The sequence below is a fragment of the Oncorhynchus clarkii genome, chromosome 28 (assembly GCF_045791955.1).
Source record: "Oncorhynchus clarkii lewisi isolate Uvic-CL-2024 chromosome 28, UVic_Ocla_1.0, whole genome shotgun sequence".
NCBI classification, from domain to species: Eukaryota; Metazoa; Chordata; class Actinopteri; order Salmoniformes; family Salmonidae; genus Oncorhynchus; species Oncorhynchus clarkii.
In genome coordinates this window covers 709,540-735,868 of record NC_092174.1, presented here as the reverse complement: position 1 = coordinate 735,868, position 26,329 = coordinate 709,540, and the positions used below count along the sequence as shown (strand labels likewise).

The following is a 26,329-nucleotide window of genomic DNA, read 5'->3' as shown; positions in this document are numbered from 1 at the left end:
TTACCAATCAATCTAGAATGGGTAACTACTAATAGGCTGGTGCTATTTATCTCCAAAACTAAAACCTCATCTGGATCTATTATTGAATAATGTGGCTATTGAGCAAGTTGAAGAGACTGCTGGGTTTCACCCTAGATAACCAAATGTCATGGAGAAAACATATAGCCTCTTTGGTACTAAAATGGGAAGAGGTCTGTCTATGATAAGGCATTGCTCTGCTTTCTTGACATCTCAATCAACCAGACAGGTCCTACAGGCCCTAGTTTAGTCGTACCTGGACTACTGTCCAGATGTGTGGTCATGTGCTGCAAAGAAGGACATAGGCAAATTGCAGTTGGTCCAGAACAGAGCAGCATTTAGTTGTCCACATATTGCACTTAGATGTCCACGAATGTCAATGACATGCATGTCAATTTCTCCTTGCTCAAAGTTGAAGAGAGATTGACTGCATCACTATTGATCTTTGTGCAAGGTGTTGATGTGTTGAAGGTACTGTATATTATGTATTGCTATGTATATTATATATTGTTATGTATATTATGTAATGTATTATGTTGTGCTATGTATATGATGCATTGTATATTCATGCCGTGTATTATGGATTGTTTTATGTTGTGCTATGTATATGATGTATTGTATTATAGTGTATTGCATTATGTATTGTATTATGTAGTGTTATGTATATGATGTAGTGCATTATGTGTTGTATTATGTATATTGTGCATTGTATTATGTAGTCTATTATGTATTGTATAATATGTTATGTACTGTATAATATGCATTGTATTATGTAGTGCTATGCATATATATCACGTATTGTATTATGTAGTGTATTATGCAATGTTATGTATATTATGTATTGTATTATGTACTGTATATTATGTATTGCTATGTATATTATGTATTGTTTTATATATTGTTATGTATATTATGTAATGTATTATGCAATGTATTATGTTGTGCTATGTGTATGATGTATTGTATTATCATGTAGTGTATAATGTATTGCATTATGTAGTGTTATGTATATGATGTAGTGTATTGTGTTGTATTATGTATTGTGTTATGTATATTATGCATTGTATTATGTAGTCTATTATGTATTGTATAATATGTAGTGTTATGTACTGTATAATATGCATTGTATTATGTAGTGTTAAGCATATTACGTATTGTATCATGCAATGTTATGTATTGTATTATGCATTGTATTAAGTAGTGTTATGCATATTACGTATTGTATTAAGCAATTTTATGTATGTTATGTATTGTATTATGTAGTGTTATGTATATTATGTATTGTATTACGTATTGTATTATGTAGTGTTATGTAAATTATGTATTGTATTATGCAATGTTATATATAATCTATTGTATTGTGTATTACAGTATGTAGTTTTATGTATATTAGGTATTGTATTTTGTAGTGTTATGTATATTATGTATTGTATCATGTATTCTGTAGTATAGGTAGGCTAGTTGAAAACAAGTTCTCATTTACAACTGCGACCTGGCAGAGTTATATATATTATGTATTGTAACATGTAGCGTTATGTATATTATGTATTGTAGTATGTACTGTTATGTACTGTATATTATGTATTGTATTATGCTGTGTTATGTATAATATTATGTGGTGTTATGTATATTATGAATTCCATGATGTATTGTATTATGCAGTGTTATGTATATTATGTATTGTAGTATATAGTGTATTATTATTATACTATGCAGTGTTATGTATATTATGTATTGTATTATGTAGTGTTATGAATATTATGTATTGTATTGAGTTATGCATAGTATGTGTTTTATTATTATGTAGTGTTATGTATATTATGTATAGTATCATGTATTGTATTATGCAGTGTTATATATATTATGTAGAGTATTATGTACTGTTATGTACTGTATATTATGTATTGTATTATGTAGTGTTATATATATATATCATGTATTGTATGATGTAGTCTATTCTGTACAGTTATGTACAGTATATTATGTATTGTATTATGTAGTGTAATGTATATTATGTAATGTATTATGCAGTGTTATGTATATTATGTTCTCTGCTGCCTGCGACTGGAACGAATTGCAAAAATCTCTGAAATTGGAGACTTTTATCTCCCTCACCAACTTTAAACATCTTCTATCTGAGCAGCTAACCGATCGCTGCAGCTGTACATAGTCCATCGGTATATAGCCCACCCAATTTACCTACCTCATCCCCATACTGTTTTTATTTTATTTACTTTTCTGCTCTTTTGCACACCAGTATCTCTACCTGCACATGTTCGTCTGATCATTTATCACTCCAGTGTTAATCTGCTAAATTGTAATTATTCACTCCTATGGCCTATTTATTGCCTACCTCCTCATGCCTTTTGCACACACTGTATATAGATTATTTTTGTTCTACTATGTTATTGACTTGTTTATTGTTTACTCCATGTGTAACTCTGTGTTGTTGTCTGTTCACACTGCTATGCTTTATCTTGGCCAGGTCGCAGTTGCAAATGAGAACTTGTTCTCAACTAGCCTACCTGGTTAAATAAAGGTGAAATAAAAAAATAATATACGGTACATAACTGTAAATTTTTTATTTTATGTATTGTATTCTGTAGTGTTATGTATATGATGTATTGTATTATGTAGGGTTACGTATATTATGTATAGTATTAGGTATTGTATTATGTAGGGTTATGCATATTATGTATTGTATTATATTATGTAGTGGTATGTCCAGTGCATTCAGAAAGTATTCAGACCCCTTCACCTTTTCCACATTTCGTTACATTACAGCCTTATTCTAAACTGGATTAAAATAAATATTTCCCTCAAATCTACATACAATACTCCCCCAAAAAACACGTTTTTTTTATTTGTGCAAATCTATTAAAAATAAACAACTGAAATATCACATTTACATAAGTATTCAGACCCTTACTCAGTACTTTGTTGAAGCACCTTTGGCAGCGATTACAGCCTTGAGTCTTCTTGGGTAGGACGCTATAAATTTGGCACACCTGTATTTGAGGAGTTTCTCCCATTCTTCTCTGTAGATCCTCTCAAGCGCTGTCAGGTTGGATGGGGAGTGTTGCTGCACATCTATTTTCAGATCTCTCCAGAGATCTTTGATAGGTTTCAAGTCTAGGCTCTGGCTGGGCCACTCAAGGATATTCTGAGATTTTGTCACGAAGCAACTCGTGCATTGTCTTGGCTGTGTGGCCTGATTGATGGGAGTTCTGCAGAGATGGTTGTCCTTCTGGAAGGTTCTCCCATCTCCACAGAGGAACTCTAGAGCTGTCAGACTGACCATCGGGTTCTTGGTCACCTCCCTGACAATGGTCTTTCTCCACCAATTGCTCAGTTTGGCCGGGCGTCCAGCTCCAGGAAGAGCCTTGGTGGTTCCAAACTTCTTCCAAGAAGAATGATGGAGACCACTTTTTTGGTTACTAAACTCAGCAAAAAAAGAAACGTCCTCTCATTGTCAACTGCTTTAATTTTCAGCAAACTAACGTGTAAATATTTGTATGAACATAACAAGATTCGACAACTGAGACATAAACTAACAGAAATTGAATAATGTGTCACTGAACAAAGGTGGGGTCAAAATCAAAAGTAACAGTCAATATCTGGTGTGGCCACCAGCTGCATTAAGTACTGCAGTTCATCTCCTCCTCATGGACTGCACCAGATTTGCCAGTTCTTGCTGTGAGATGTTACCCCACTCTTCCACCAAGGCACCTGCAAGTTCCTGGACATTTCTACGTAGCCCTCATACGTAGCCCTCATCCTCCGATCCAACAGGTCCCAGACGTGCTCAATAGGATTGAGATCCGAGCTCTTCGCTGGCCATGGCAGAACACTGACATTCCTGTCTTTTAGAAAATCACACACAGAACGAGTAGTATGGCTGGTGGTATTGTCATGCTGGAGGGTCATGTCAGGATGAGCTTGCAGGAAGGGTACCACATGAGGGAGGAGGATGTCTTCCCTGTAACGCACAGCATTGACATTGCCTGCAATGACAACAAGCTCAGACCGATGATGCTGTGACACACCACCCCAGACCATGACCCTCCACCTCCAAATCGATCCCGCTCCAGAGTACAGGCCTCGGTGGAACACTCATTCCTTCGACGATAAACACGAATCCGACCATCACCCCTTGTGAGACAAAACCGTGACTCGTCAGTGAAGATAACTTTTTACCAGTCCTGACTGGTCCAGCAACGGTGGGTTTGTGCCCATAGGCAACATTGTTGCCGGTGATGTCTGGTGAGGACCTGCCTTACAACAGGCCTACAAGCCCTCAGCCCAGCCTCTCTCAGCCTATTGCAGACAATCTGAGCACTGATGGAAGGATTGTGCATTCCTGGTGTAACTCGGGCAGTTGTTGTTGCCATCCTGTACCTGTCCCGCAGGTGTGATGTTCGAATGTTCCGATCCTGTGCAGCTGTTGTTACACGTGGTCTGCCACTGCGAGGATGATCAGATGTCCGTCCTGTCTCCCTGTAGCGCTGTCTTAGGTGTCTCACAGTACGGACATTGCAATTTATTGAGCTGGCCACATCTGCACTCCTCATGCTGTCACGACTTCCGCCGAAGTTGGCTCTCCTGCCTGTTCGGGCGGTGCTCGGCGGTCGTCGTCACCGTCCTACTAGCCACCATCGATCCTTTTTTCGTTTGTCTGTTGGTTTTGTCTTATTAGTTTCACCTGTGTGTATTTTAGTTTATTGACGTCCTTATATATAGTAGGTTGTCCCGCCCTTGTTTCGTGCGGGATTGTTTTGGTTTCATGTGTTTTCGTGAATACGTATTGTGTTATTTGCTCCGATATATTTAATCCTGTGTTGGATTATTTCACCCTGTTTTTGGGTTGACAGTGTTTGGTTCCGGAGATTAAACTATCGACTCACTGCACCTGCTCTCTGCGCCTGATTCCACCCACCTTGTTAATACGTGACACATGCCTCCTTGCTGCATGCCTAAGGCATGTTCACGCAGATGAGCAGTGACCCTGGGCATCTTTCTTTGGTGTTTTTGGAGTCAGTAGAAACGCCTCTTTAGTGTCCTAAGTTTTCATATTTATGACCTTAATTGCCTACCTTCTGTAAGCTGTTAGTGTCTTAAAGACCATTCCACAGGTGCATGTTTATTAATTATTTATGGTTCTTTGAACAAGCATGGGAAACCCTTTACAATGAAGATCTGTAAAGTTATTTGGATTTTTACAAAATCTTTGAAAGACAGGGTCCTGGAAAAGGAGTTTACATGATTCCATATGTGTTATTTCATAGTTTGGATGTCGTCACTATTATTCTACAATGTAGAAAATAGTCCAAATAAAGAAAGACCCTTGAATGAGTAGGTGTGTCCACATTTTTGACTGGTATTGTATGTAAATAAGGTATTTATGTTTTATATTTTTAATACATTTGCAAACATTTCTAAAAACCTGTTTTCACTTTGTCATTATGGGGTATTGTGTGTAGATGGCTGAGGATTTAATTTTTTTAAATCCATTTTAGAATAAGGCTGTAACGTAACAAAATGTAGAAAAAGTCAAGAGGTCTGAATACTTTCTGAAGGCACTGTATATTGTATTTGTTGTGTATATTGCATTTGTTGTGTTTTTTTTCCTGTTTGGACCTCAGGAAGAGTAGTCGCTGCCTTGGAAGCAGCTAATTGGCGGATCGTAATAAAATGCTAAATACTAATACGAACTCCATTACAAAATCATGTATGGTAGTGTCAATTAAAGGTTTGAATGAGGTTTTAGGAAGACAGTGTGGATGGGGGGAGGAGAGGGAATATACCTGTGTTCCAGCACAGCTTTCATTTAAAAAGGTATTCACTAATGACCCAGGCTTCCCCTCCAGGACAAATCCTTTCCATTTTGAAGTGATATTTACCTCCATGGAACCTATTGTATACAAGCTGCCTTTACTCCAACTTTAATTTTTCCTTAACATTTCTTATTCCCCCTTTCTAGTTTTCTATAGTGCTCTGCTATCTCTCTCTCCCTTCCTCCTCACTTCGGCCTAAATTCAATCATATCCCAGCTAGCCGACACTCGCATAGCTGTTGTTTTGGCAGTGTCGGAGGTGGAACTGTGTTAGAGCTGTGAAGATCCACAAGTGGCTCCCGGCATTACACCTAAAGCGGACATTGCCATTGGATGCACCGAGTTGCATTAGTAGAAATCTCATGCAGCTGTGTTACAAGTGTGGACACTTGTGAAGTAATCTACACTTCAAATTAGGCTGATAGAGATCCGTATAATTTGGGGGTAATGATTTTCAATTTGAGCATCACTGTTTCTATATAGCCTACACTTTTTTGTTCTGAACATAATACGCAGGTGGAAAGGGTGTGGCTTCATGATAATGACCACAAGAGAAGGCGCTTTGACAGCTCCAACGCAGTTACTCCTCCGAGACTGCCAAACATCAATATGCGGGTGTTGGCAAGTGCAAGTAAATACTACGTCTGATTGAAACTAGGCTTTGCTCACACATTGTCCTCCCTTTCTGCCTTATTTTATCTGACTCTTGTCTCCTCTTTCTTGTGTTTATATTCAGTCCCTCTCAGATTCAGTTCCCCTGGTTCGTTTTCTGCATTGCACTGAATGATGACATGGATATTCAGATAGCAGGATACACACACACTGCACCGGCTAGATAGAACAGATAGAACAGCACACTCCGGTAAGACGAGGGGGGGCGGTCTGTGCATATTTGTAAACAACAGCTGGTGCACAAAATCTAAGGAAGCCTCTAGATTTTGCTAGCGTGAAGTATTTTATGATAAACTGCAGACCACACTATTTGCCAAGAGAGTTTTCATCGATACTTTTCGTGGCTGTTTATTTACCACCACAGACGGACGCTGGCACTAAGACCGCACTCAGTCAGCTGTATAAGGAAATAAGCAAACAGGAAACCATTCACCCAGAGGCGAAAAACCTAGTGGCCGGAGACTTTAATGCAGGGAAATTAAATCAGTTTTATCTCATTTCTATCAACATGTTAAATGCGCAACCAGAGGGAAAAACATTCTAGATCACCTGTACTCCACACACAGAGATGAGTACAAAGCTCTCCCTCGCCCTCCATTTGGAAAATCTGACCACAATTCTATCCTCCAGATTCCTGCTTACAAGCCAAAATTAAAGCAGGAAGCACCAGTGGTCTACAAAAAAAAGTGGTCAGATGAAGCAGATGCTAAACAACAGAACTGTTTTTCTATCACAGACTGGAACAGGTTTCGGGATTCTTCCGATTGCATTGAGGTGTACACCCAATCAGTCACTGGCTTTATCAATATGTGCATTGACGACGTCGTCCCCACAGTGACTGTATGTACATACCCCAACCAGAAGCCATAGATTACAGGCAACATTCGCACTGAGCTAAAGGGTAGAGCTGCCGCTTTCAAGGTACGGGACTCTAACCCCGAAGCGTATAAGAAATCCTGCTATGCCCTCTGACAAACCATCAAACAGGCTAAGCTACCTGCCATCCAGGACCTCTACACCAGGCGGTGTCAGAGGAAGGTATCAAAGACCCCAGCCACCCCAGTCATAGACTGTTCTCTCTACTACTGCATGGCAAGCAGTACCGGAGTGCCAAGTCTTGGACCAAAAGGCTTCTCAACAGCTTTTACCCGAAAGCCATAAGACTCCTGAACAGGTAATCAAAACCAAACCCCTCTTTTACGCTACTGCTACTCTCTGTTTATCATATATGCATAGTCACTTTAACCATACCTACATGTACATACTACCTCAATTAGCCCGACTAACCGGTGCCTGTATATTTATTTTTTATTTCACCTTTATTTAACCAGGCAGGCTAGTTGAGAACAAGTTCTCATTTGCAACTGCGACCTGGCCAAGATAAAGCAAAGCAGTGTGGCACAGACAACAACACAGAGTTACACATGGAGTAAACAAGACAAAAACACAATAAACAAGTCAATGACACAGTAGAAAAAAGAATGTCTATATACAGTGTGTGCAAAAGGCATGAGGAGGTAGGCAATAAATAGGCCATAGGAGCGAATAATTACAATTTAGCAGATTAACACTAGAGTGATAAATGAGCAGATGGTGATGTGCAAGTAGAGATACTGCTGTGCAAAAGAGCAGAAAAGTAAATCAAATAGAAACAGTATGGGGGTGAGGTAGGTAAATTGGATGGGCTATTTACAGATGGGCTATGTACAGCTGCAGTGATCGGTTAGCTGCTCAGATAGTTGATGTTTAAAGTTGGTGAGGGAAATAAAAGTCTCCAACTTCAGCGATTCGTTCCAGTCACTGGCAGCAGAGAACTGGAAGAAAAGGCGGCCAAATGAGGTGTTGGCTTTGGGGATGAACAGTGAGATATACCTGCTGGAACGTGTGCTACGGGTGGGTGTTGTTATCGTGACCAGTGAACTGAGATAAGGCGGAGCTTTAGCTAGCATAGACTTATAGATGACCTGGAGCCAGTGGGTCTGGCGACGAATATGTAGCGAGGGCCAGCCGACTAGAACATACAGGTCGCAGTGGTAGGTGGTATAAGGTGATTTGGTAACAAAATGGATGGTACTGTGATAGACTGCATCCAGTTTGCTGAGTAGAGTGATGTAAGCTATTTTGTAGTTGACATCGCCAAAGTTGAGGATTGGTAGGATAGTCAGTTTTACTAGGGTAAGTTTGGCGGCGTGAGTGAAGGAGGCTTTGTTGCGAAATAGAAAGACGATTCTAGATTTGATTTTGGATTGGAGATGTTTAATATGAGTCTGGAAGGAGAGTTTACAGTCTAGCCAGACACCTAGGTATTTATAGTTGTCCACATATTCTAGGTCGGAACCGTCCAGGGTGATGATGCTAGTCAGTCGGGCGGGTGCGGGCAGTGAATAGTTGAAAAGCATGCATTTGGTTTTACTAGCGTTTAAGAGCACTTGGAGGCCACGGAAGGAGTGTTGTAGTTAGCACAGTTTCCAAGGAAGGGCCAGAAGTATACAGAATGGTGTCGTCTGCGTAGAGGTGGATCACGGAATCGTCTGCAGCAAGAGCGACATCATTGATATATACAGAGAAAAGAGACGGCCCGAGAATTGAACCCTGTGGTAGAGACTGCCAGAGGTCCGGACAACAGGCCCTCCGATTTGACACACTGAACTATGTCTGCAAACCAGGCGAGGCAGTCATTAGAAAAACCAAGGCTATTGAGTCTGCCGATAAGAATACGGTGATTGACAGAGTCAAAAGCCTTGGCCAGGTCGATGAAGACGGGTACACAGTACTGCCTTTTATCGATGGCGGTTATGATATCATTTAGTACCTTGAGCGTGGCTGAGGTGCACTTGTGGAGTTTGGAGTTAGAGCTACAGGATGTGAATTTCTGCTTGAAAAAGCTAGCCTTTGCTTGCTAGCCTTTGCTTTCCTGACTGCATGTAATGGTTCTTGACTTCCCTGAACAGTTGCATATCGTGGGGACTATTCAATGCTATTGCAGTCCGCCACAGGATGTTTTTGTGCTGGTCAAGGGCAGTCAGGTCTGGAGTGAACCAAGGGATATATCTGTTCTTAGTTCTGCATTTTTTGAATAGGGCATGCTTATCTAAGATGGTGAGGAAATTACTTTTAAAGAATGACCAGGCATCCTCTACTGACGGGATGAGGTCAATATCCTTCCAGAATACCCGGGCCAGGTCGATTAGAAAGGCCTGCTCGCAGAAGGGTTTTAGGGAGTGTTTGACAGTGATGAGGGGTGTTCGTTTGACCGCAGACCCATAGCGGAAACAGGCAATAAGGCAGTGATCGCTGAGATCCTGATTGAAAACAGCGGAGGTGTATTTGGAGGGCAAGTTGGTCAGGATAATGTCTATGAGGGTGCCCATGTTTACGGATTTAGGGTTGTACCTGGTGGGTTCCTTGATGATTTGTGTGAGATTGAGGGCATCTAGCTTAGATTATAGGACTGCCGGGGCGTTAAGCATATCCCAGTTTAGGTCACCTAACAGAACGAACTCTGAAGCTAGATGGGTGGCGATCAATTCACAAATGGTGTCCAGGGCACAGCTGGGAGCGGAGGGGGGTCGATAGCAGGCAACAACAGTGAGAGACTTATTTCTGGAGAGGTTCATTTTTCAAATTAGAAGTTCAAACTGTTTGGGTATAGACCTGGAAAGTATGACTGAACTTTGCAGGCTCTCTCTGCAGTAGATTGCAACTCCTCCCCCTTTGGCAGTTCTATCTTGACGGAACATTTTGTAGCTGAGTATGGAAATCTCAGAATTGTTGGTGGCCTTTCTAAGCCAGGATTCAGACTTGACAACTATCTTGACTCTTTCAACTATCTCTTCTCTTTCGGCTTCCTACTTATGAAATGTGTCTTCCGCGTTTAATCCAACCCCTCAATCAGAGAGGTGTGGTGGGCTGCCTTTACCGATACCCACGTCTTCGGCACCTTGGGAACAGTGGGTTAACTGCCATGCTCAGGGCAGAATGACAGATTTTTACCTTGTCAGCTCAGGTATGAGCATTTAAAGAGATAAAATTTAAAAGAGGTGGAGGGTATAAAATCAAGGGAGTACCCTCTCCCCTCTCTCTCTATTCCCCTTTCTTCCCATGAATAATCCTAAAGATCAAAGACAGAGAGAAAGAGTGCAACTTGAGCTGAAGGGCAGAACGGTGGTTCTCATATCCATAGCATTGCAGTTGAGTCAGAAGTCTGGTACATGGGGAGGTTGGTAGAGATGAGTCAATCTACAGTACCTTCAGAAAGTATTCACATCCCTTGAATTTTGACACATTTTGTTGTTACAAAAAGGGAATAAAATGGATTCAATTGTCATTTTTTTTGTCAACAATCTACACAAAATACTCTGTAATGTCAAAGTGGAAGAAATATTAATGAAAAATAAAACACGACTATATCTTGATTAGATAAGTATTCAACCTCCTGAGTCAATACATCTTAGAATCACCTTTGGCAGCAATTACAGTTGAGTCTGTCACGGTAAGTCTATAAGAGCTTTGCACACATGGATTCTACAATATTTGCACATTATTTAAAAAAAAATGTATTCTTAAAGCTCAATCAAATTGGATGTTGATCATTGCTAGACAACCATTTTCACTTCTTGCCATAGATTTTCAAGTAGATTTAAGTCAAAACTGTAACTCAAACTGTTTGGGTATAGACCTGGAAAGTATGACTGAACATTCACTGTCTTCTTGCAATCGCTATTGCAACAAGCGTTTCTGTGAAAATTGAATTTAATCAGAAGCCACTGCCAGAGTTTCTTGCCTTGGCAAATCGCGCTGTTAGGACACTGATGCCCTTTGAAACCACATACCTATGTGAGAGTGGATTCTTGGCCCTCACTAGCATTAAACAAAATACAGGCACAGGCTGCGTGTGGAAAATTATTTAAGACTGAGACTGTCTCCAATACAACCCAACATTGCAGAGTTATGTGCATCCTTTCAAGCACACCCTTCTTATTAACCTGTGTTTTGAGTTAATCACCATTTGTTATGAACAAATACGGTTTTATATGTAACATGGCTAAATAAAGAGCAAAATTATTGGTTATTATATTATTATTTGTGCCATGGTCCTATAAGAGCTCTTTGTCACTTCCCACAAGCCGGGTTGTGACAAAAACTCACACTCAATCTTATGTTTAATAAATGTATCGTAAAGTGTATGTGTGGAAGGCTTACAAGAATGGCAAAAAACAACATCTGTGAGTGTGCTGACCCTGGTGATAAAGGGGGAACGCAGCTGGAGGTTGAATTTTTGAAGGGGTACGGGACTATAAAACGTTTGGGAACCACTGCCATAGAGAAAGAGGTAGGTGAAGTGAAATTAGCTTGGTTCATTAGAAATGGTAGGTTGTTAATATTGTGTGGTAGCCAGGCTGTGTGGTATATTGGTATATTAGTATATTGTGTGGTAGCCAGGCTGAAAATTGAAAAACTTGATGGGAAGAAGATTAAAAGGCAGGTCCCTGGTGCTTATGCTAGATTGAGAGGAGTTTTCACTGGGGTCCCAATATCTATGTCCACTAGATATTAAAGAAAATGTGAAGGGAGGCAGAGTGATTGAGGCCAAAAGGTTGATCAGTAGGAAAGAGGGACAAAGAAGTGAAAGCTTATCAGTGCTGCTGAGGTTTTAGAAGGAATTGACTGGAAAAGTACAGATAGGATTCCTTAGTTTCAAAATCAGAGAATTTGTCCCATCCCCATTGCGGTGTTTCAAATGCCAAAGAATGGGCCATGTAGCTGCTCAGTGGAAAGGAAAGAAAAGATGTGTGGATGAAAACATGATTACGGTGACTGTGGAAGCAATGTGAAGGTTAACTGTTGTAATTGTGGGGGGGAACTTAGTGCAGCATTTGGTGGATGCCAGGTACAGAGAGAGTAAAGAACGGCCCAGAGATATAGAAACAATCATGATGTATCATACGCAGAGGCTGTAAGACAGATTGGTGGAACTACTAGGCAGAGTGATGGAGCTACTATGGCTGCTCCTGTAGTGAGTGGATCTACTGTCAGACAGATGGAGCTACTATGGCTGCTCCTGTAGTAAGTGGATCTACTGTCAGACTGATGGAGCTACTATGGCTGCTCCTGTAGTAAGTAGATCTACTGTCAGACTGATGGAGCTACTATGGCTGCTCCTGTAGTAAGTGGATATATTGTCAGACTGATGGACCTACTATGGCTGCTCCTGTAGTAAGTGGATCTACTGTCAGACTGATGGAGCTACTATGGCTGCTCCTGTAGTAAGTGGATCTACTGTCAGACTGATGGAGCTACTATGGCTGCTCCTGTAGTAGGTGGATCTACTGTCAGACTGATGGAGCTACTATGGCTGCTCCCGTAGTAAGTGGATCTACTGTCAGACTGATGGAGCTACTATGGCTGCTCCTGTGGTAAGTGGATCTACTGTCAGACTGATGGAGCAAATATGGCTGCTCCTGTAGTAAGTGGATCTACTGTCAGACTGATGGAGCTACTATGGCTGCTCCTGTAGTAGGTGGATCTACTGTCAGACTGATGGAGCTACTATGGCTGCTCCCGTAGTAAGTGGATCTACTGTCAGACTGATGGAGCTACTATGGCTGCTCCTGTGGTAAGTGGATCTACTGTCAGACTGATGGAGCAAATATGGCTGCTCCTGTAGTAAGTGGATCTACTGTCAGACTGATGGAGCTACTATGGCTGCTCCTGTAGTGAGTGGATCTACTGTCAGACCGATGGAGCTACTATGGCTGCTCCTATAGTAAGTGGATCTACTGTCAGACTGATGGAGCTACTATGGCTGCTCCTGTGGTAAGTGGATCTACTGTCAGACTGATGGAGCAAATATGGCTGCTCCTGTAGTAAGTGGATCTACTGTCAGACTGATGGAGCTACTATGGCTGCTCCTGTAGTGAGTGGATCTACTGACAGACTGATGGAGCTACTATGGCTGCTCCTGTAGTGAGTGGATCTACTGTTAGACTGATAGAGCTACTATGGCTGCTCCTGTAGTAAGTGGATCTACTGTCAGACTGATGGAGCTACTATGGCTGCTCCTGTATTAAGTGGATCTACTGTCAGACTGATGGAGCTACTATGGCTGCTCCTGTAGTGAGTGGATCTACTGTCAGACTGATGGAGCTACTATGGCTGCTCCTGTAGTAAGTGGATCTACTGTCAGACTGATGGAGCTACTATGGCTGCTCCTGTAGTAAGTAGATCTACTGTCAGACTGATGGAGCTACTATGGCTGATCCTGTAGTAAGTGGATCTATTGTCAGACTGATGGACCTACTATGGCTGCTCCTGTAGTAAATGGATCTACTGTCAGACTGATGGAGCTACTATGGCTGCTCCTGTAGTAAGTGGATCTACTGTCAGACTGATGGAGCTACTATGGCTGCTCCTGTAGTAAGTGGATATATTGTCAGACTGATGGAGCAACTATGACTACTCCTGCAGTAAGTGGATCTACTGTCAGACTGATGGAGCTACTATGGCTGCTCCTGTAGTAGGTAGATCTACTGTCAGACTGATGGAGCTACTATGGCTGCTGCCATAGTAAGTGGATCTACTGTCAGACTGATGGAGCTACTATGGCTGCTCCTGTATTAAGTGGATCTACTGTCAGACTGATGGAGCTACTATGGCTGCTCCTGTAGTAAGTGGATCTACTGTCAGACTGATGGACTGATGGAGCTACTATGGCTGCTCCCGTAGTAAGTGGATCTACTGTCAGACTGATGGAGCTACTATGGCTGCTCCTGTAGTAAGTGGATCTACTGTCAGACTGATGGACTGATGGAGCTACTATGCCTGCTTCTGTAGTAAGTAGATCTACTGTCAGACTGATGGAGCTACTATGGCTGCTCCTGTAGTAAGTAGATGTACTGTCAGACTGATGGAGCTACTATGGCTCCTCCTGTAGTAAGTGGATCTACTGTCAGACTGATGGACCTACTATGGCTGCTCCTGTAGTAAGTGGATCTACTGTCAGACTGATGGAGCAAATATGGCTGCTCCTGTAGTAAGTGGATCTACTGTCAGCCTGATGGAGCTACTACGGCTGCTCATGTAGTAGGTGGATCTACTGTCAGACCGATGGAGCTACTATGGCTGCTCCTATAGTAAGTGGATCTACTGTCAGACTGATGGAGCTACTATGGCTGCTCCTGTGGTAAGTGGATCTACTGTCAGACTGATGGAGCAAATATGGCTGCTCCTGTAGTAAGTGGATCTACTGTCAGACTGATGGAGCTACTATGGCTGCTCCTGTAGTGAGTGGATCTACTGTCAGACTGATGGAGCTACTAGGGCTGCTCCTGTAGTGAGTGGATCTATTGTCAGACTGATGGAGCTACTATGGCTGCTCCTGTAGTGAGTGGATCTACTGACAGACTGATGGAGCTACTATGGCTGCTCCTGTATTAAGTGGATCTACTGTCAGACTGATGGAGCTACTATGGCTGCTCCTGTAGTAAGTGGATCTACTGTCAGACTGATGGACTGATGGAGCTACTATGGCTGCTCCCGTAGTAAGTGGATCTACTGTCAGACTGATGGAGCTACTATGGCTGCTCCTGTAGTAAGTGGATCTATTGTCAGACTGATGGAGCATCTATGGCTGCTCCTGTAGTAAGTGGATCTACTGTCAGACTGATGGAGCAACTATGGCTGATCCTGTAGTAAGTGGATCTACTGTCAGACTGATGGAGCTACTATGGCTGCTCCTGTAGTAAGTGGATCTATTGTCAGACTGATGGAGCATCTATGGCTGCTCCTGTAGTAAGTGGATCTACTGTCAGACTGATGGAGCAACTATGGCTGATCCTGTAGTAAGTGGATCTATTGTCAGACTGATGGACCTACTATGGCTGCTCCTGTAGTAAGTGGATCTACTGTCAGACTGATGGAGCTACTATGGCTGCTCCCGTAGTAAGTGGATCTACTGTCAGACTGATGGAGCTACTATGGCTGCTCCTGTAGTAAGTGGATCTACTGTCAGACTGATGGAGCTACTATGGCTGCTCCCGTAGTAAGTGAATCTACTGTCAGACTGATGGAGCTACTATGGCTGCTCCTGTAGTAAGTAGATCTACTGTCAGACTGATGGAGCTACTATGGCTGCTCCTGTAGTAAGTGGATATATTGTCAGACTGATGGACCTACTATGGCTGCTCCTGTAGTAAGTGGATCTACTGTCAGACTGATGGAGCTACTATGGCTGCTCCTGTAGTAAGTGGATCTACTGTCAGACTGATGGACCTACTATGGCTGCTCCTGTAGTAAGTGGATCTACTGTCAGACTGATGGAGCTACTATGGCTGCTCCTGTAGTAAGTGGATCTACTGTCAGACTGATGGAGCTACTATGGCTGCTCCTGTAGTAAGTGGATATATTGTCAGACTGATGGAGCAACTATGACTACTCCTGCAGTAAGTGGATCTACTGTCAGACTGATGGAGCTACTATGGCTGCTCCTGTAGTAGGTGGATCTACTGTCAGACTGATGGAGCTACTATGGCTGCTCCCGTAGTAAGTGGATCTACTGTCAGACTGATGGAGCTACTATGGCTGCTCCTGTGGTAAGTGGATCTACTGTCAGACTGATGGAGCAAATATGGCTGCTCCTGTAGTAAGTGGATCTACTGTCAGACTGATGGAGCTACTATGGCTGCTCCTGTAGTGAGTGGATCTACTGTCAGACTGATGGAGCTACTACGGCTGCTCATGTAGTAGGTGGATCTACTGTCAGACCGATGGAGCTACTATGGCTGCTCCTATAGTAAGTGGATCTACTGTCAGACTGATGGAGCTACTATGGCTGCTCCTGTGGTAAGTGGATCTACTGTCAGACTGATGGAGCAAATATGGCTGCTCCTGTAGTAAGTGGATCTACTGTCAGACTGATGGAGCTACTATGGCTGCTCCTGTATTGAGTGGATCTACTGACAGACTGATGGAGCTACTATGGCTGCTCCTGTAGTGAGTGGATCTACTGTCAGACTGATGGAGCAACTATGACTACTCCTGCAGTAAGTGGATCTACTGTCAGACTGATGGAGCTACTATGGCTGCTCCTGTAGTAAGTGGATCTACTGTCAGACTGATGGAGCTACTATGGCTGCTCCTGTATTAAGTGGATCTACTGTCAGACTGATGGAGCTACTATGGCTGCTCCTGTAGTAAGTGGATCTACTGTCAGACTGATGGACTGATGTAGCTACTATGGCTGCTCCCGTAGTAAGTGGATCTACTGTCAGACTGATGGAGCTACTATGGCTGCTCCTGTAGTGAGTGGATCTACTGTCAGACTGATGGACTGATGGAGCTACTATGCCTGCTTCTGTAGTAAGTAGATCTACTGTCAGACTGATGGAGCTACTATGGCTGCTCCTGTAGTAAGTGGATCTACTGTCAGACTGATGGAGCTACTATGGCTGCTCCTGTAATAAGTAGATCTACTGTCAGACTGATGGAGCTACTATGGCTCCTCCTGTAGTAAGTGGATCTATTGTCAGACTGATGGACCTACTATGGCAGCTCCTGTAGTAAGTGGATCTACTGTCAGACTGATGGAGCTACTATGGCTGCTCCTGTAGTAAGGGGATCTACTGTCAGACTGATGGAGCTACTATGGCTGCTCCTGTAGTAAGTGGATATATTGTCAGACTGATGGAGCAACTATGACTACTCCTATAGTAAGTGGATCTACTGTCAGACTGATGGAGCAAATATGGCTGCTCCTGTAGTAAGTGGATCTACTGTCAGACTGATGGAGCTACTATGGCTGCTCCTGTAGTGAGTGGATCTACTGTCAGACTGATGGAGCTACTACGGCTGCTCATGTAGTAGGTGGATCTACTGTCAGACCGATGGAGCTACTATGGCTGCTCCTATAGTAAGTGGATCTACTGTCAGACTGATGGAGCTACTATGGCTGCTCCTGTGGTAAGTGGATCTACTGTCAGACTGATGGAGCAAATATGGCTTCTCCTGTAGTAAGTGGATCTACTGTCAGACTGATGGAGCTACTATGGCTGCTCCTGTAGTGAGTGGATCTACTGTCAGACTGATGGAGCTACTACGGCTGCTCCTGTAGTGAGTGGATCTATTGTCAGACTGATGGAGCTACTATGGCTGCTCCTGTAGTGAGTGGATCTACTGACAGACTGATGGAGCTACTATGGCTGCTCCTGTAGTGAGTGGATCTACTGTTAGACTGATAGAGCTACTATGGCTGCTCCTGTAGTAAGTGGATCTACTGTCAGACTGATGGAGCTACTATGGCTGCTCCTGTATTAAGTGGATCTACTGTCAGACTGATGGAGCTACTATGGCTGCTCCTGTAGTAAGTGGATCTACTGTCAGACTGATGGACTGATGGAGCTACTATGGCTGCTCCCGTAGTAAGTGGATCTACTGTCAGACTGATGGAGCTACTATGGCTGCTCCTGTAGTAAGTGGATCTACTGTCAGACTGATGGAGCTACTATGGCTGCTCCTGTAGTAAGTGGATCTATTGTCAGACTGATGGAGCATCTATGGCTGCTCCTGTAGTAAGTGGATCTACTGTCAGACTGATGGAGCAACTATGGCTGATCCTGTAGTAAGTGGATCTATTGTCAGACTGATGGACCTACTATGGCTGCTCCTGTAGTAAGTGGATCTACTGTCAGACTGATGGAGCTACTATGGCTGCTCCCGTAGTAAGTGGATCTACTGTCAGACTGATGGAGCTACTATGGCTGCTCCTGTAGTAAGTGGATCTACTGTCAGACTGATGGAGCTACTATGGCTGCTCCCGTAGTAAGTGAATCTACTGTCAGACTGATGGAGCTACTATGGCTGCTCCTGTGGTAAGTGGATCTACTGTCAGACTGATGGAGCTACTATGGCTGCTCCTGTAGTGAGTTGATCTACTGTTAGACTGATAGAGCTACTATGGCTGCTACTGTAGTAAGTGGATCTACTGTCAGACTGATGGAGCTACTATGGCTGCTCCTGTAGTAAGTGGATCTACTGTCAGACTGATGGACTGATGGAGCTACTATGCCTGCTTCTGTAGTAAGTAGATCTACTGTCAGACTGATGGAGCTACTATGGCTGCTCCTGTAGTAAGTAGATCTACTGTCAGACTGATGGAGCTACTATGGCTGCTCCTGTAGTAAGTGGATCTATTGTCAGACTGATGGACCTACTATGGCTGCTCCTGTAGTAAGTGGATCTACTGTCAGACTGATGGAGCTACTATGGCTGCTCCTGTAGTAAGTGGATCTACTGTCAGACTGATGGAGCTACTATGGCTGCTCCTGTAGTAAGTGGATATATTGTCAGACTGATGGAGCAACTATGACTACTCCAATAGTAAGTGGATCTACTGTCAGACTGATGGAGCTACTATGGCTGCTCCTGTGGTAAGTGGATCTACTGTCAGACTGATGGAGCTACTATGGCTGCTCCTGTAGTAAGTGGATCTACTGTCAGACTGATGGAGCTACTACGGCTGCTCCTGTAGTGAGTGGATCTATTGTCAGACTGATGGAGCTACTATGGCTGCTCCTGTAGTGAGTGGATCTACTGACAGACTGATGGAGCTACTATGGCTGCTCCTGTAGTAAGTGGATCTACTGTCAGACTGATGGAGCTACTATGGCTGCTCCTGTATTAAGTGGATCTACTGTCAGACTGATGGAGCTACTATGGCTGCTCCTGTAGTAAGTGGATCTACTGTCAGACTGATGGACTGATGGAGCTACTATGGCTGCTCCCGTAGTAAGTGGATCTACTGTCAGACTGATGGAGCTACTATGGCTGCTCCCGTAGTAAGTGAATCTACTGTCAGACTGATGGACCTACTATGGCTGCTCCTGTAGTAAGTGGATCTACTGTCAGACTGATGGAGCTACTATGGCTACTCCTGTAGTAAGTGGATCTACTGTCAGACTGATGGAGCTACTATGGCTGCTCCTGTAGTAAGTGGATCTACTGTCAGACTGATGGAGCTACTATGGCTGCTCCCGTAGTAAGTGAATCTACTGTCAGACTGATGGAGCTACTATGGCTGCTCCTGTGGTAAGTGGATCTACTGTCAGACTGATGAAGCTACTATGGCTGCTCCTGTAGTGAGTTGATCTACTGTTAGACTGATAGAGCTACTATGGCTGCTACTGTAGTAAGTGGATCTACCGTCAGACTGATGGCGTTACTATGGCTGCTCCTGTATTAAGTGGCTCTACTGTCAGACTGATGGAGCTACTATGGCTGCTCCTGTAGTGAGTGGATCTACTGACAGACTGATGGAGCTACTATGGCTGCTCCTGTATTAAGTGGATCTACTGTCAGACTGATGGAGCTACTATGGCTGCTCCTGTATTAAGTGGATCTACTGTCAGACTGATGGAGCTACTATGGCTGCTCCTGTAGTAAGTGGATCTACTGTCAGACTGATGGACTGATGGAGCTACTATGGCTGCTCCCGTAGTAAGTGGATCTACTGTCAGACTGATGGAGCTACTATGGCTGCTCCTGTAGTAAGTGGATCTACTGTCAGACTGATGGACTGATGGAGCTACTACGCCTGCTTCTGTAGTAAGTAGATCTACTGTCAGACTGATGGAGCAACTATGGCTGCTCCTGTAGTAAGTGATTCTACTGTCAGACTGATGGAGCAACTATGGCTGCTCCTGTAGTAACTATGGCTGCTCCTGTAGTAAGTGGATCTATTGTCAGACTGATGGACCTACTATGGCTGCTCCTGTAGTAAGTGGATCTACTGTCAGACTGATGGAGCTACTATGGCTACTCCTGTAGTAAGTGGATCTACTGTCAGACTGATGGAGCTACTATGGCTGCTCCTGTAGTAAGTGGATCTACTGTCAGACTGATGGAGCTACTATGGCTGCTCCTGTAGTGAGTTGATCTACTGTTAGACTGATAGAGCTACTATGGCTGCTACTGTAGTAAGTGGATCTACCGTCAGACTGATGGCGTTACTATGGCTGCTCCTGTATTAAGTGGCTCTACTGTCAGACTGATGGAGCTACTATGGCTGCTCCTGTAGTAAGTGGATCTAATGTCAGACTGATGGAGCTCCTATGGCTGATCCTGTAGTAAGTGGATCTACTGTCAGACTGATGGAGCTACTATGGCTGCTCCTGTAGTGAGTGGATTTACTGTCAGACTGATGGAGCTACTATGGCTGCTCCTGTAGTGAGTGGATCTACTGTCAGACTGATGGAGCTACTATGCCTGCTCCTGTAGTAAGTGGATCTACTGTCAGACTGATGGAGCTACTATGGCTGCTCATGTAGTAAGTGGATCTACTGTCAGACTGATGGAGCTACTATGACTGCTCCTGTAGTGAGTGGATCTACTGTCAGACTGATTGAGCTACTATGGCTGCTCCTGTAGTGCGTGGATCTACTGTCAGACTGATGGAGCTACTATGCCTGCTCCTGTAGAAAGTGGATCTACTGTCAGACTGATGGAGCTACTATGGCTGCTCCTATATTAAGTGGATCTACTGTCAGACTGATGGAGCTACTATAGCTGCTCGTGTAGTAAGTGGATCTACTGTCAGACTGATGGAGCTACTATAGCTGCTCCTGTAGTAAGTGGATCTACTGTCAGACTGATGGAGCTACTATGGCTGCTCCTGTAGTGAGTGGATCTACTGTCAGACTGATGGAGCTACTATGGCTGCTCCTGTAGTAAGTGGATCTACTGTCAGACTGATGAAGCTACTATGGCTGCTCCTGTGGTAAGTGGATCTACTGTCAGACTGATGGAGCTACTATGGCTGCTCATGAATGTACGCTGTCAAATGTACGCTGTCAAAGGACAATTTTATAATGAATAAAATTGACTTCATAGCTTTTATTGGTAAGGTTATCAATACAACTCAGGTTGTGGAAAGCAGAATTGCCAGGTTGAAGGTTATTGTGGAGACCGCAAAAGAGATATCGGGGGTAACAGATGTTACTGTTGAAATGGTTGTTGACATACTAAACAATCCTAAGAGTGTGTTTCAGCATGATATAGATAACGTTTCATGGGGTATTATGGTTGGGGAGGGTTTTTTGGAGGAGGGTGTGGTAGAAGTTAGGATTGATTTGGTTTAGAGTTTTATTACCATGGTGGTACAGAATTGAGCAGATCATGATTGATCGTACATTCCAGCACAGTAGGTGGCGGCAAGTTCTTAAACGATAGTTTGCGGACCGCCATGACATTATAGAAGAAGAAGAAAGGGGAACTGTTAAAAAAAACGTTTAAATTAAAATAGTTCTGTTAAAACCTGTTCCACTGGGCTATTTGCCGGGAAAAGGGGAATTACTGGACACATAAGCACAAGGATTAAACACCAAGGAGTAGAGAGCGTATCAGATTGCATGTCTCTCCTGCTCTTCCCATTGGATAATAATGTCCCATTGGATAATAAAGTCTCTTTTTTGTGTATTTCCATTTTTGGGGAAACAACTCTTAAGAACTGAATTTAATTATTTTAGCGAATCTTGAATTGAAAGAGATTTTTGGTTGAACTGAATATCTTTCTGTCTTTGACCATTGAACTTTAGACTATTGACCTGATTTGATTACTGGATATTTCCAGTACAAAAAAACCCATTGCATCAATATTGAGTTGGTTTATGATTGCTGTTGCTGATCTATTGCTGCTTTATCAAAGCTTTAATATGATGCTTCAAAGTGGCAATCAGCAGTAGAAACAATAACAAAGCGGCCTCCCCACCCCTGGTTCGGTAAAAAGCTAGGGGATGGGGCTAGAGAAATGTAACCACTCTCAAACTCATTAGCGCAGCCATGGATGCAGGGACTGAACATCCATGATATCACAATTATAGTTTTAACCATGTTTTGAGGCTATATGATGTTTGTTTACATTTCCTTTGTTTATAAACAAATAAGTTATATTCTTCAAGGATCAGTGGGTAATATTCATTTCTAAGTTTTAAAAAAATGGCTGTAGCAACTGCTTATTGCCCCTTTAAAATAACCAGCAGATTTAATAAAATGGTATGTCACGTTGAACAACAAAGAAGCTGATTGGCTGACACTGCCATTCCACAATGGCGGCATTGGCTACTGCTAGCTAGCATGTGGACAAAAAAATAACAATTTTCAGGATAAACTAGCAGCTCGGTGTAAAGGTAAAGGTAAGGTTGGAATCTGCTGGCTAACATTAAAGGTGCTTTGCTTTTGGTTGGGGTTGTGCATATTTTTACTTTTTCTAAATTGCAAATAGGTCTAGGGGTCAAGCTATTGCTTATCAGTGAACAGGGTAGGTGGAGGGCAATGCATCCTGTTACCTGTGTGTATTCACCAGGTACTACTTAGACTGACCAAACTAACACAAATCTGTACATTTCAAAACAAAAAAGTCAGATATCCATACATTTGTTAAGAGTTGTGGCGGCATTGGATGTTGTTACAGGGAGGAGTATCCTGGGGAAGGTAAAAGGCTACAAATTGCCACAATCACTTCTCACCTCCAGTGTGATAATTGATATGTGGTGAGCATTCTGATACAAACCTTCACCTTCATTTACTCTCATAATTTAAAGCTTTTTGGAGTGTAAGAAAAAGCATTTTATTATTGTGTACATTTAAGATAAATGATAAGGAGATTATTTCAAAGCAAAGAAGGAAGAAGCACTCTGTATATCTTGCTCATTGGAGGGGATAGAAGTACCTTGAGCTCATCAAAGCGCAGGGTGAAATGCAGGATCTCTGCAAACTGTCGAGCCAATGCCTGCTCCTGCTCCAGATGCTGGGTGGGACTGCAGCGAGCGCTCGTCAGAGCCTTCAGGAGACCATGCAATGACCCCTCTGTATCAAAGAGATGGGGGGATGGAATAGGGGAAGTGAGAGAAAGAAGGGAGAAAGGGAATGAATGGAGAAAGAGATAACGGGGGGGGGGTGAATGGTGAAAGGGAGGGAGAGAGAGAGAGAAAGTAAGGGAAGAAAATAGGGGATATAATGGATAGATATACAGGGGGAGAGAGGAAAATAGAGGGTAGAGAGGGAGGGAGACCAGGTGAAAGAGAGGGGAAAGTGGGAGATAGAGAAAAGACATGGAGGGATTAGAATGAGCATATGCAGGCCAGATGGGATGAATGCGATCAGGATAGATGGACAGAGGAGGTGGAGGAAAAGATGGAGGGACATAGCCAAGGAGGGGTAAAAAGAGGGGAAGATGCAAGTTAAATGAGAACTTGGAGAGGTGGATTAGAGATGGAGGGAGAGTGAGATGCAGAAATGGATAGAGGGATAGGCGAAAGTAAAACTAGGATATGGAGTAGTGTAACAGGAAATGATAAATATGAGAAGGACAGATGGAGCTACAGTAAAGGAGAATGGAAGGATGGAGGAGAAATGAAATAGAGCGGTAAAGCTAGAGAGGGCAGGATAGTGCAAATTATACTGTCAGTGAAAGTTGTCAAACATTGTAGGCAATAAGTAGGCAGTTCAACTTCATGGGAATTAACTGCAATTCAACATAATTACCATTGACCACCATTGACCATTATTCTCAGAATTACAATGGAATTGACTCAATCCCTTTCAAAATGCTGCAGAAGATTCTGACAATATTTCCTTGTCCCTATAAAATAATAATGGGAAATAGAAAAGACTTGATCCTAGCTGCTAGCTAGACTATAATATTGGTCTTTGAGGAATGACGTAAATGTGCTCCCTACAATGGGCGGTACTGCCTTTACCAAGCTGTCAATAATTTGCTTATTTGACTCAATGACCTTATCAAGCTCATTTTGATGTAGGAAGCAAATGGCTTCTTTTGAATAAGAGTAACAACCGTATTGTGACGGCCCTGAATTTTTCTGAACCGTCTCAGTGCTTCTCCTTCCAATAGGGTGCTTCCCCTTCAAATCCCAATTAAATAGTGCTTCTCCTTCCAATAGGGCGCTTCCCCTTCAAATCCAAATTAAATAGTGCTTCTCCTTCCAATAGGGCACTTCCCCTTCAATTCCCAATTAAATAGTGCTTCTCCTTCCAATATGGCACTTTCCCTTTAATTCCCAATTAAATAGCCAGCATCAGCTGCACAAAAGGGGGGTTGTGATGGAGACGTGAATGAGGATGTGTTCATCCCTCAGTTCCGAAGCTTCTCTATTCCGTTTGTTTTGTAGCCTAATAGAGTTTACCCAGGACCGGATCCACTCTTTGCGTCCGTGGACTACACCTCTCTGTTCTTCGTGGCCTTTCTCCGCTGGACATCTGTTAGCGGATTGATTATTTAATTGAATATTTAATTGGGAATTGAAGGGGAAGCCCCTATTGGAAGGAGAAGCACTGAGACGGTTCAGAAAAATTCAGGGCCGTCACAATATGGTTGTTACTCTTATTCAAAAGAAGCCATTTGCCGTCACAGTATGCAACAATGGACAGTACAAGGTAAACCCATTGACTCAGTGGCCTCATCTGATCTGAACTGACCATCAGATGGATGGTGAGAAACAGCCCTCCCTCTAGACTGACCATCAGATGGATGGTGAGAAACAGCCCTCCCTTTAGACTGACCATCAGATGGATGGTGAGAAACAGCCCTCCCTCTAGACTGACCATCAGATGGATGGTGAGAAACAGCCCTCCCTCTAGACTGACCATCACCTGGATGGTGAGAAACAGCCCTCCCTCTAGACTGACCATCAGCTGGATGGTGAGAAACAGCCCTCCCTCTAGACTGACCATCAGATGGATGGTGAGAAACAGCCCTCCCTCTAGACTGACCATCAGATGGATGGTGAGAAACAGCCCTCCCTCTAGACTGACCATCAGATGGATGGTGAGAAACAGCCCTCCCTCTAGACTGACCATCAGATGGATGGTGAGACACAGTGTTATTTCATAGTTTTGATGTCTTCACTATTATTCTACAATGTAGAAAATAGTACAAATAAATTAAAACACTGGAATGAGTAGGTGTCCCCAAACTTTTGACTGGTACTGTATACATATTATTTATATAATGAAAATGTATCTTTTGTATTACATTATACAGTGCCTTGCGAAAGTATTCGGCCCCCTTGAACTTTGCGACCTTTTGCCACATTTCAGGCTTCAAACATAAAGATATAAAACTGTATTTGTTTGTGAAGAATCAACAACAAGTGGGACACAATCATGAAGTGGAACGACATTTATTGGATATTTCAAACTTTTTTAACAAATCAAAAACTGAAAAATTGGGCGTGCAAAATTATTCAGCCCCTTTACTTTCAGTGCAGCAAACTCTCTCCGGAAGTTCAGTAAGGATCTCTGAATGATCCAATGTTGACCTAAATGACTAATGATGATAAATACAATCCACCTGTGTGTAATCAAGTCTCCGTATAAATGCAACTGCACTGTGATAGTCTCAGAGGTCCGTTAAAAGCGCAGAGAGCATCATGAAGAACAAGGAACACACCAGGCAGGTCCGAGATACTGTTGTGAAGAAGTTTAAAGCCGGATTTGGATACAAAAAGATTTCCCAAGCTTTAACCATCCCAAGGAGCACTGTGCAAGCGATAATATTGAAATGGAAGGAGTATCAGACCACTGCAAATCTACCAAGACCTGGCCGTCCCTCTAAACTTTCAGCTAATACAAGGAGAAGACTGATCATAGATGCAGCCAGGAGGCCCATGATCACTCTGGATGAACTGCAGAGATCTACAGCTGAGGTGGGAGACTCTGTCCATAAGACAACAATCAGTCGTATATTGCACAAATCTGGCCTTTATGGAAGAGTGGCAAGAAGAAAGCCATTTCTTAAAG

General features: G+C 42.9%; 1 protein-coding gene across 1 annotated transcript in view; it reads right to left on the bottom strand.

The window, feature by feature from the left end:
* LOC139386960 (family with sequence similarity 49 member Ba) overlaps nucleotides 1–26,329 on the bottom strand; it is a 54,311-nt gene that overhangs the window by 5,862 nt on the left and 22,120 nt on the right. The window contains exon 5 of the mRNA XM_071132871.1: nucleotides 23,241–23,377. Coding sequence (XP_070988972.1) covers nucleotides 23,241–23,377 — 137 coding nt within the window. The remainder of the gene's footprint in view (nucleotides 1–23,240; nucleotides 23,378–26,329) is intronic.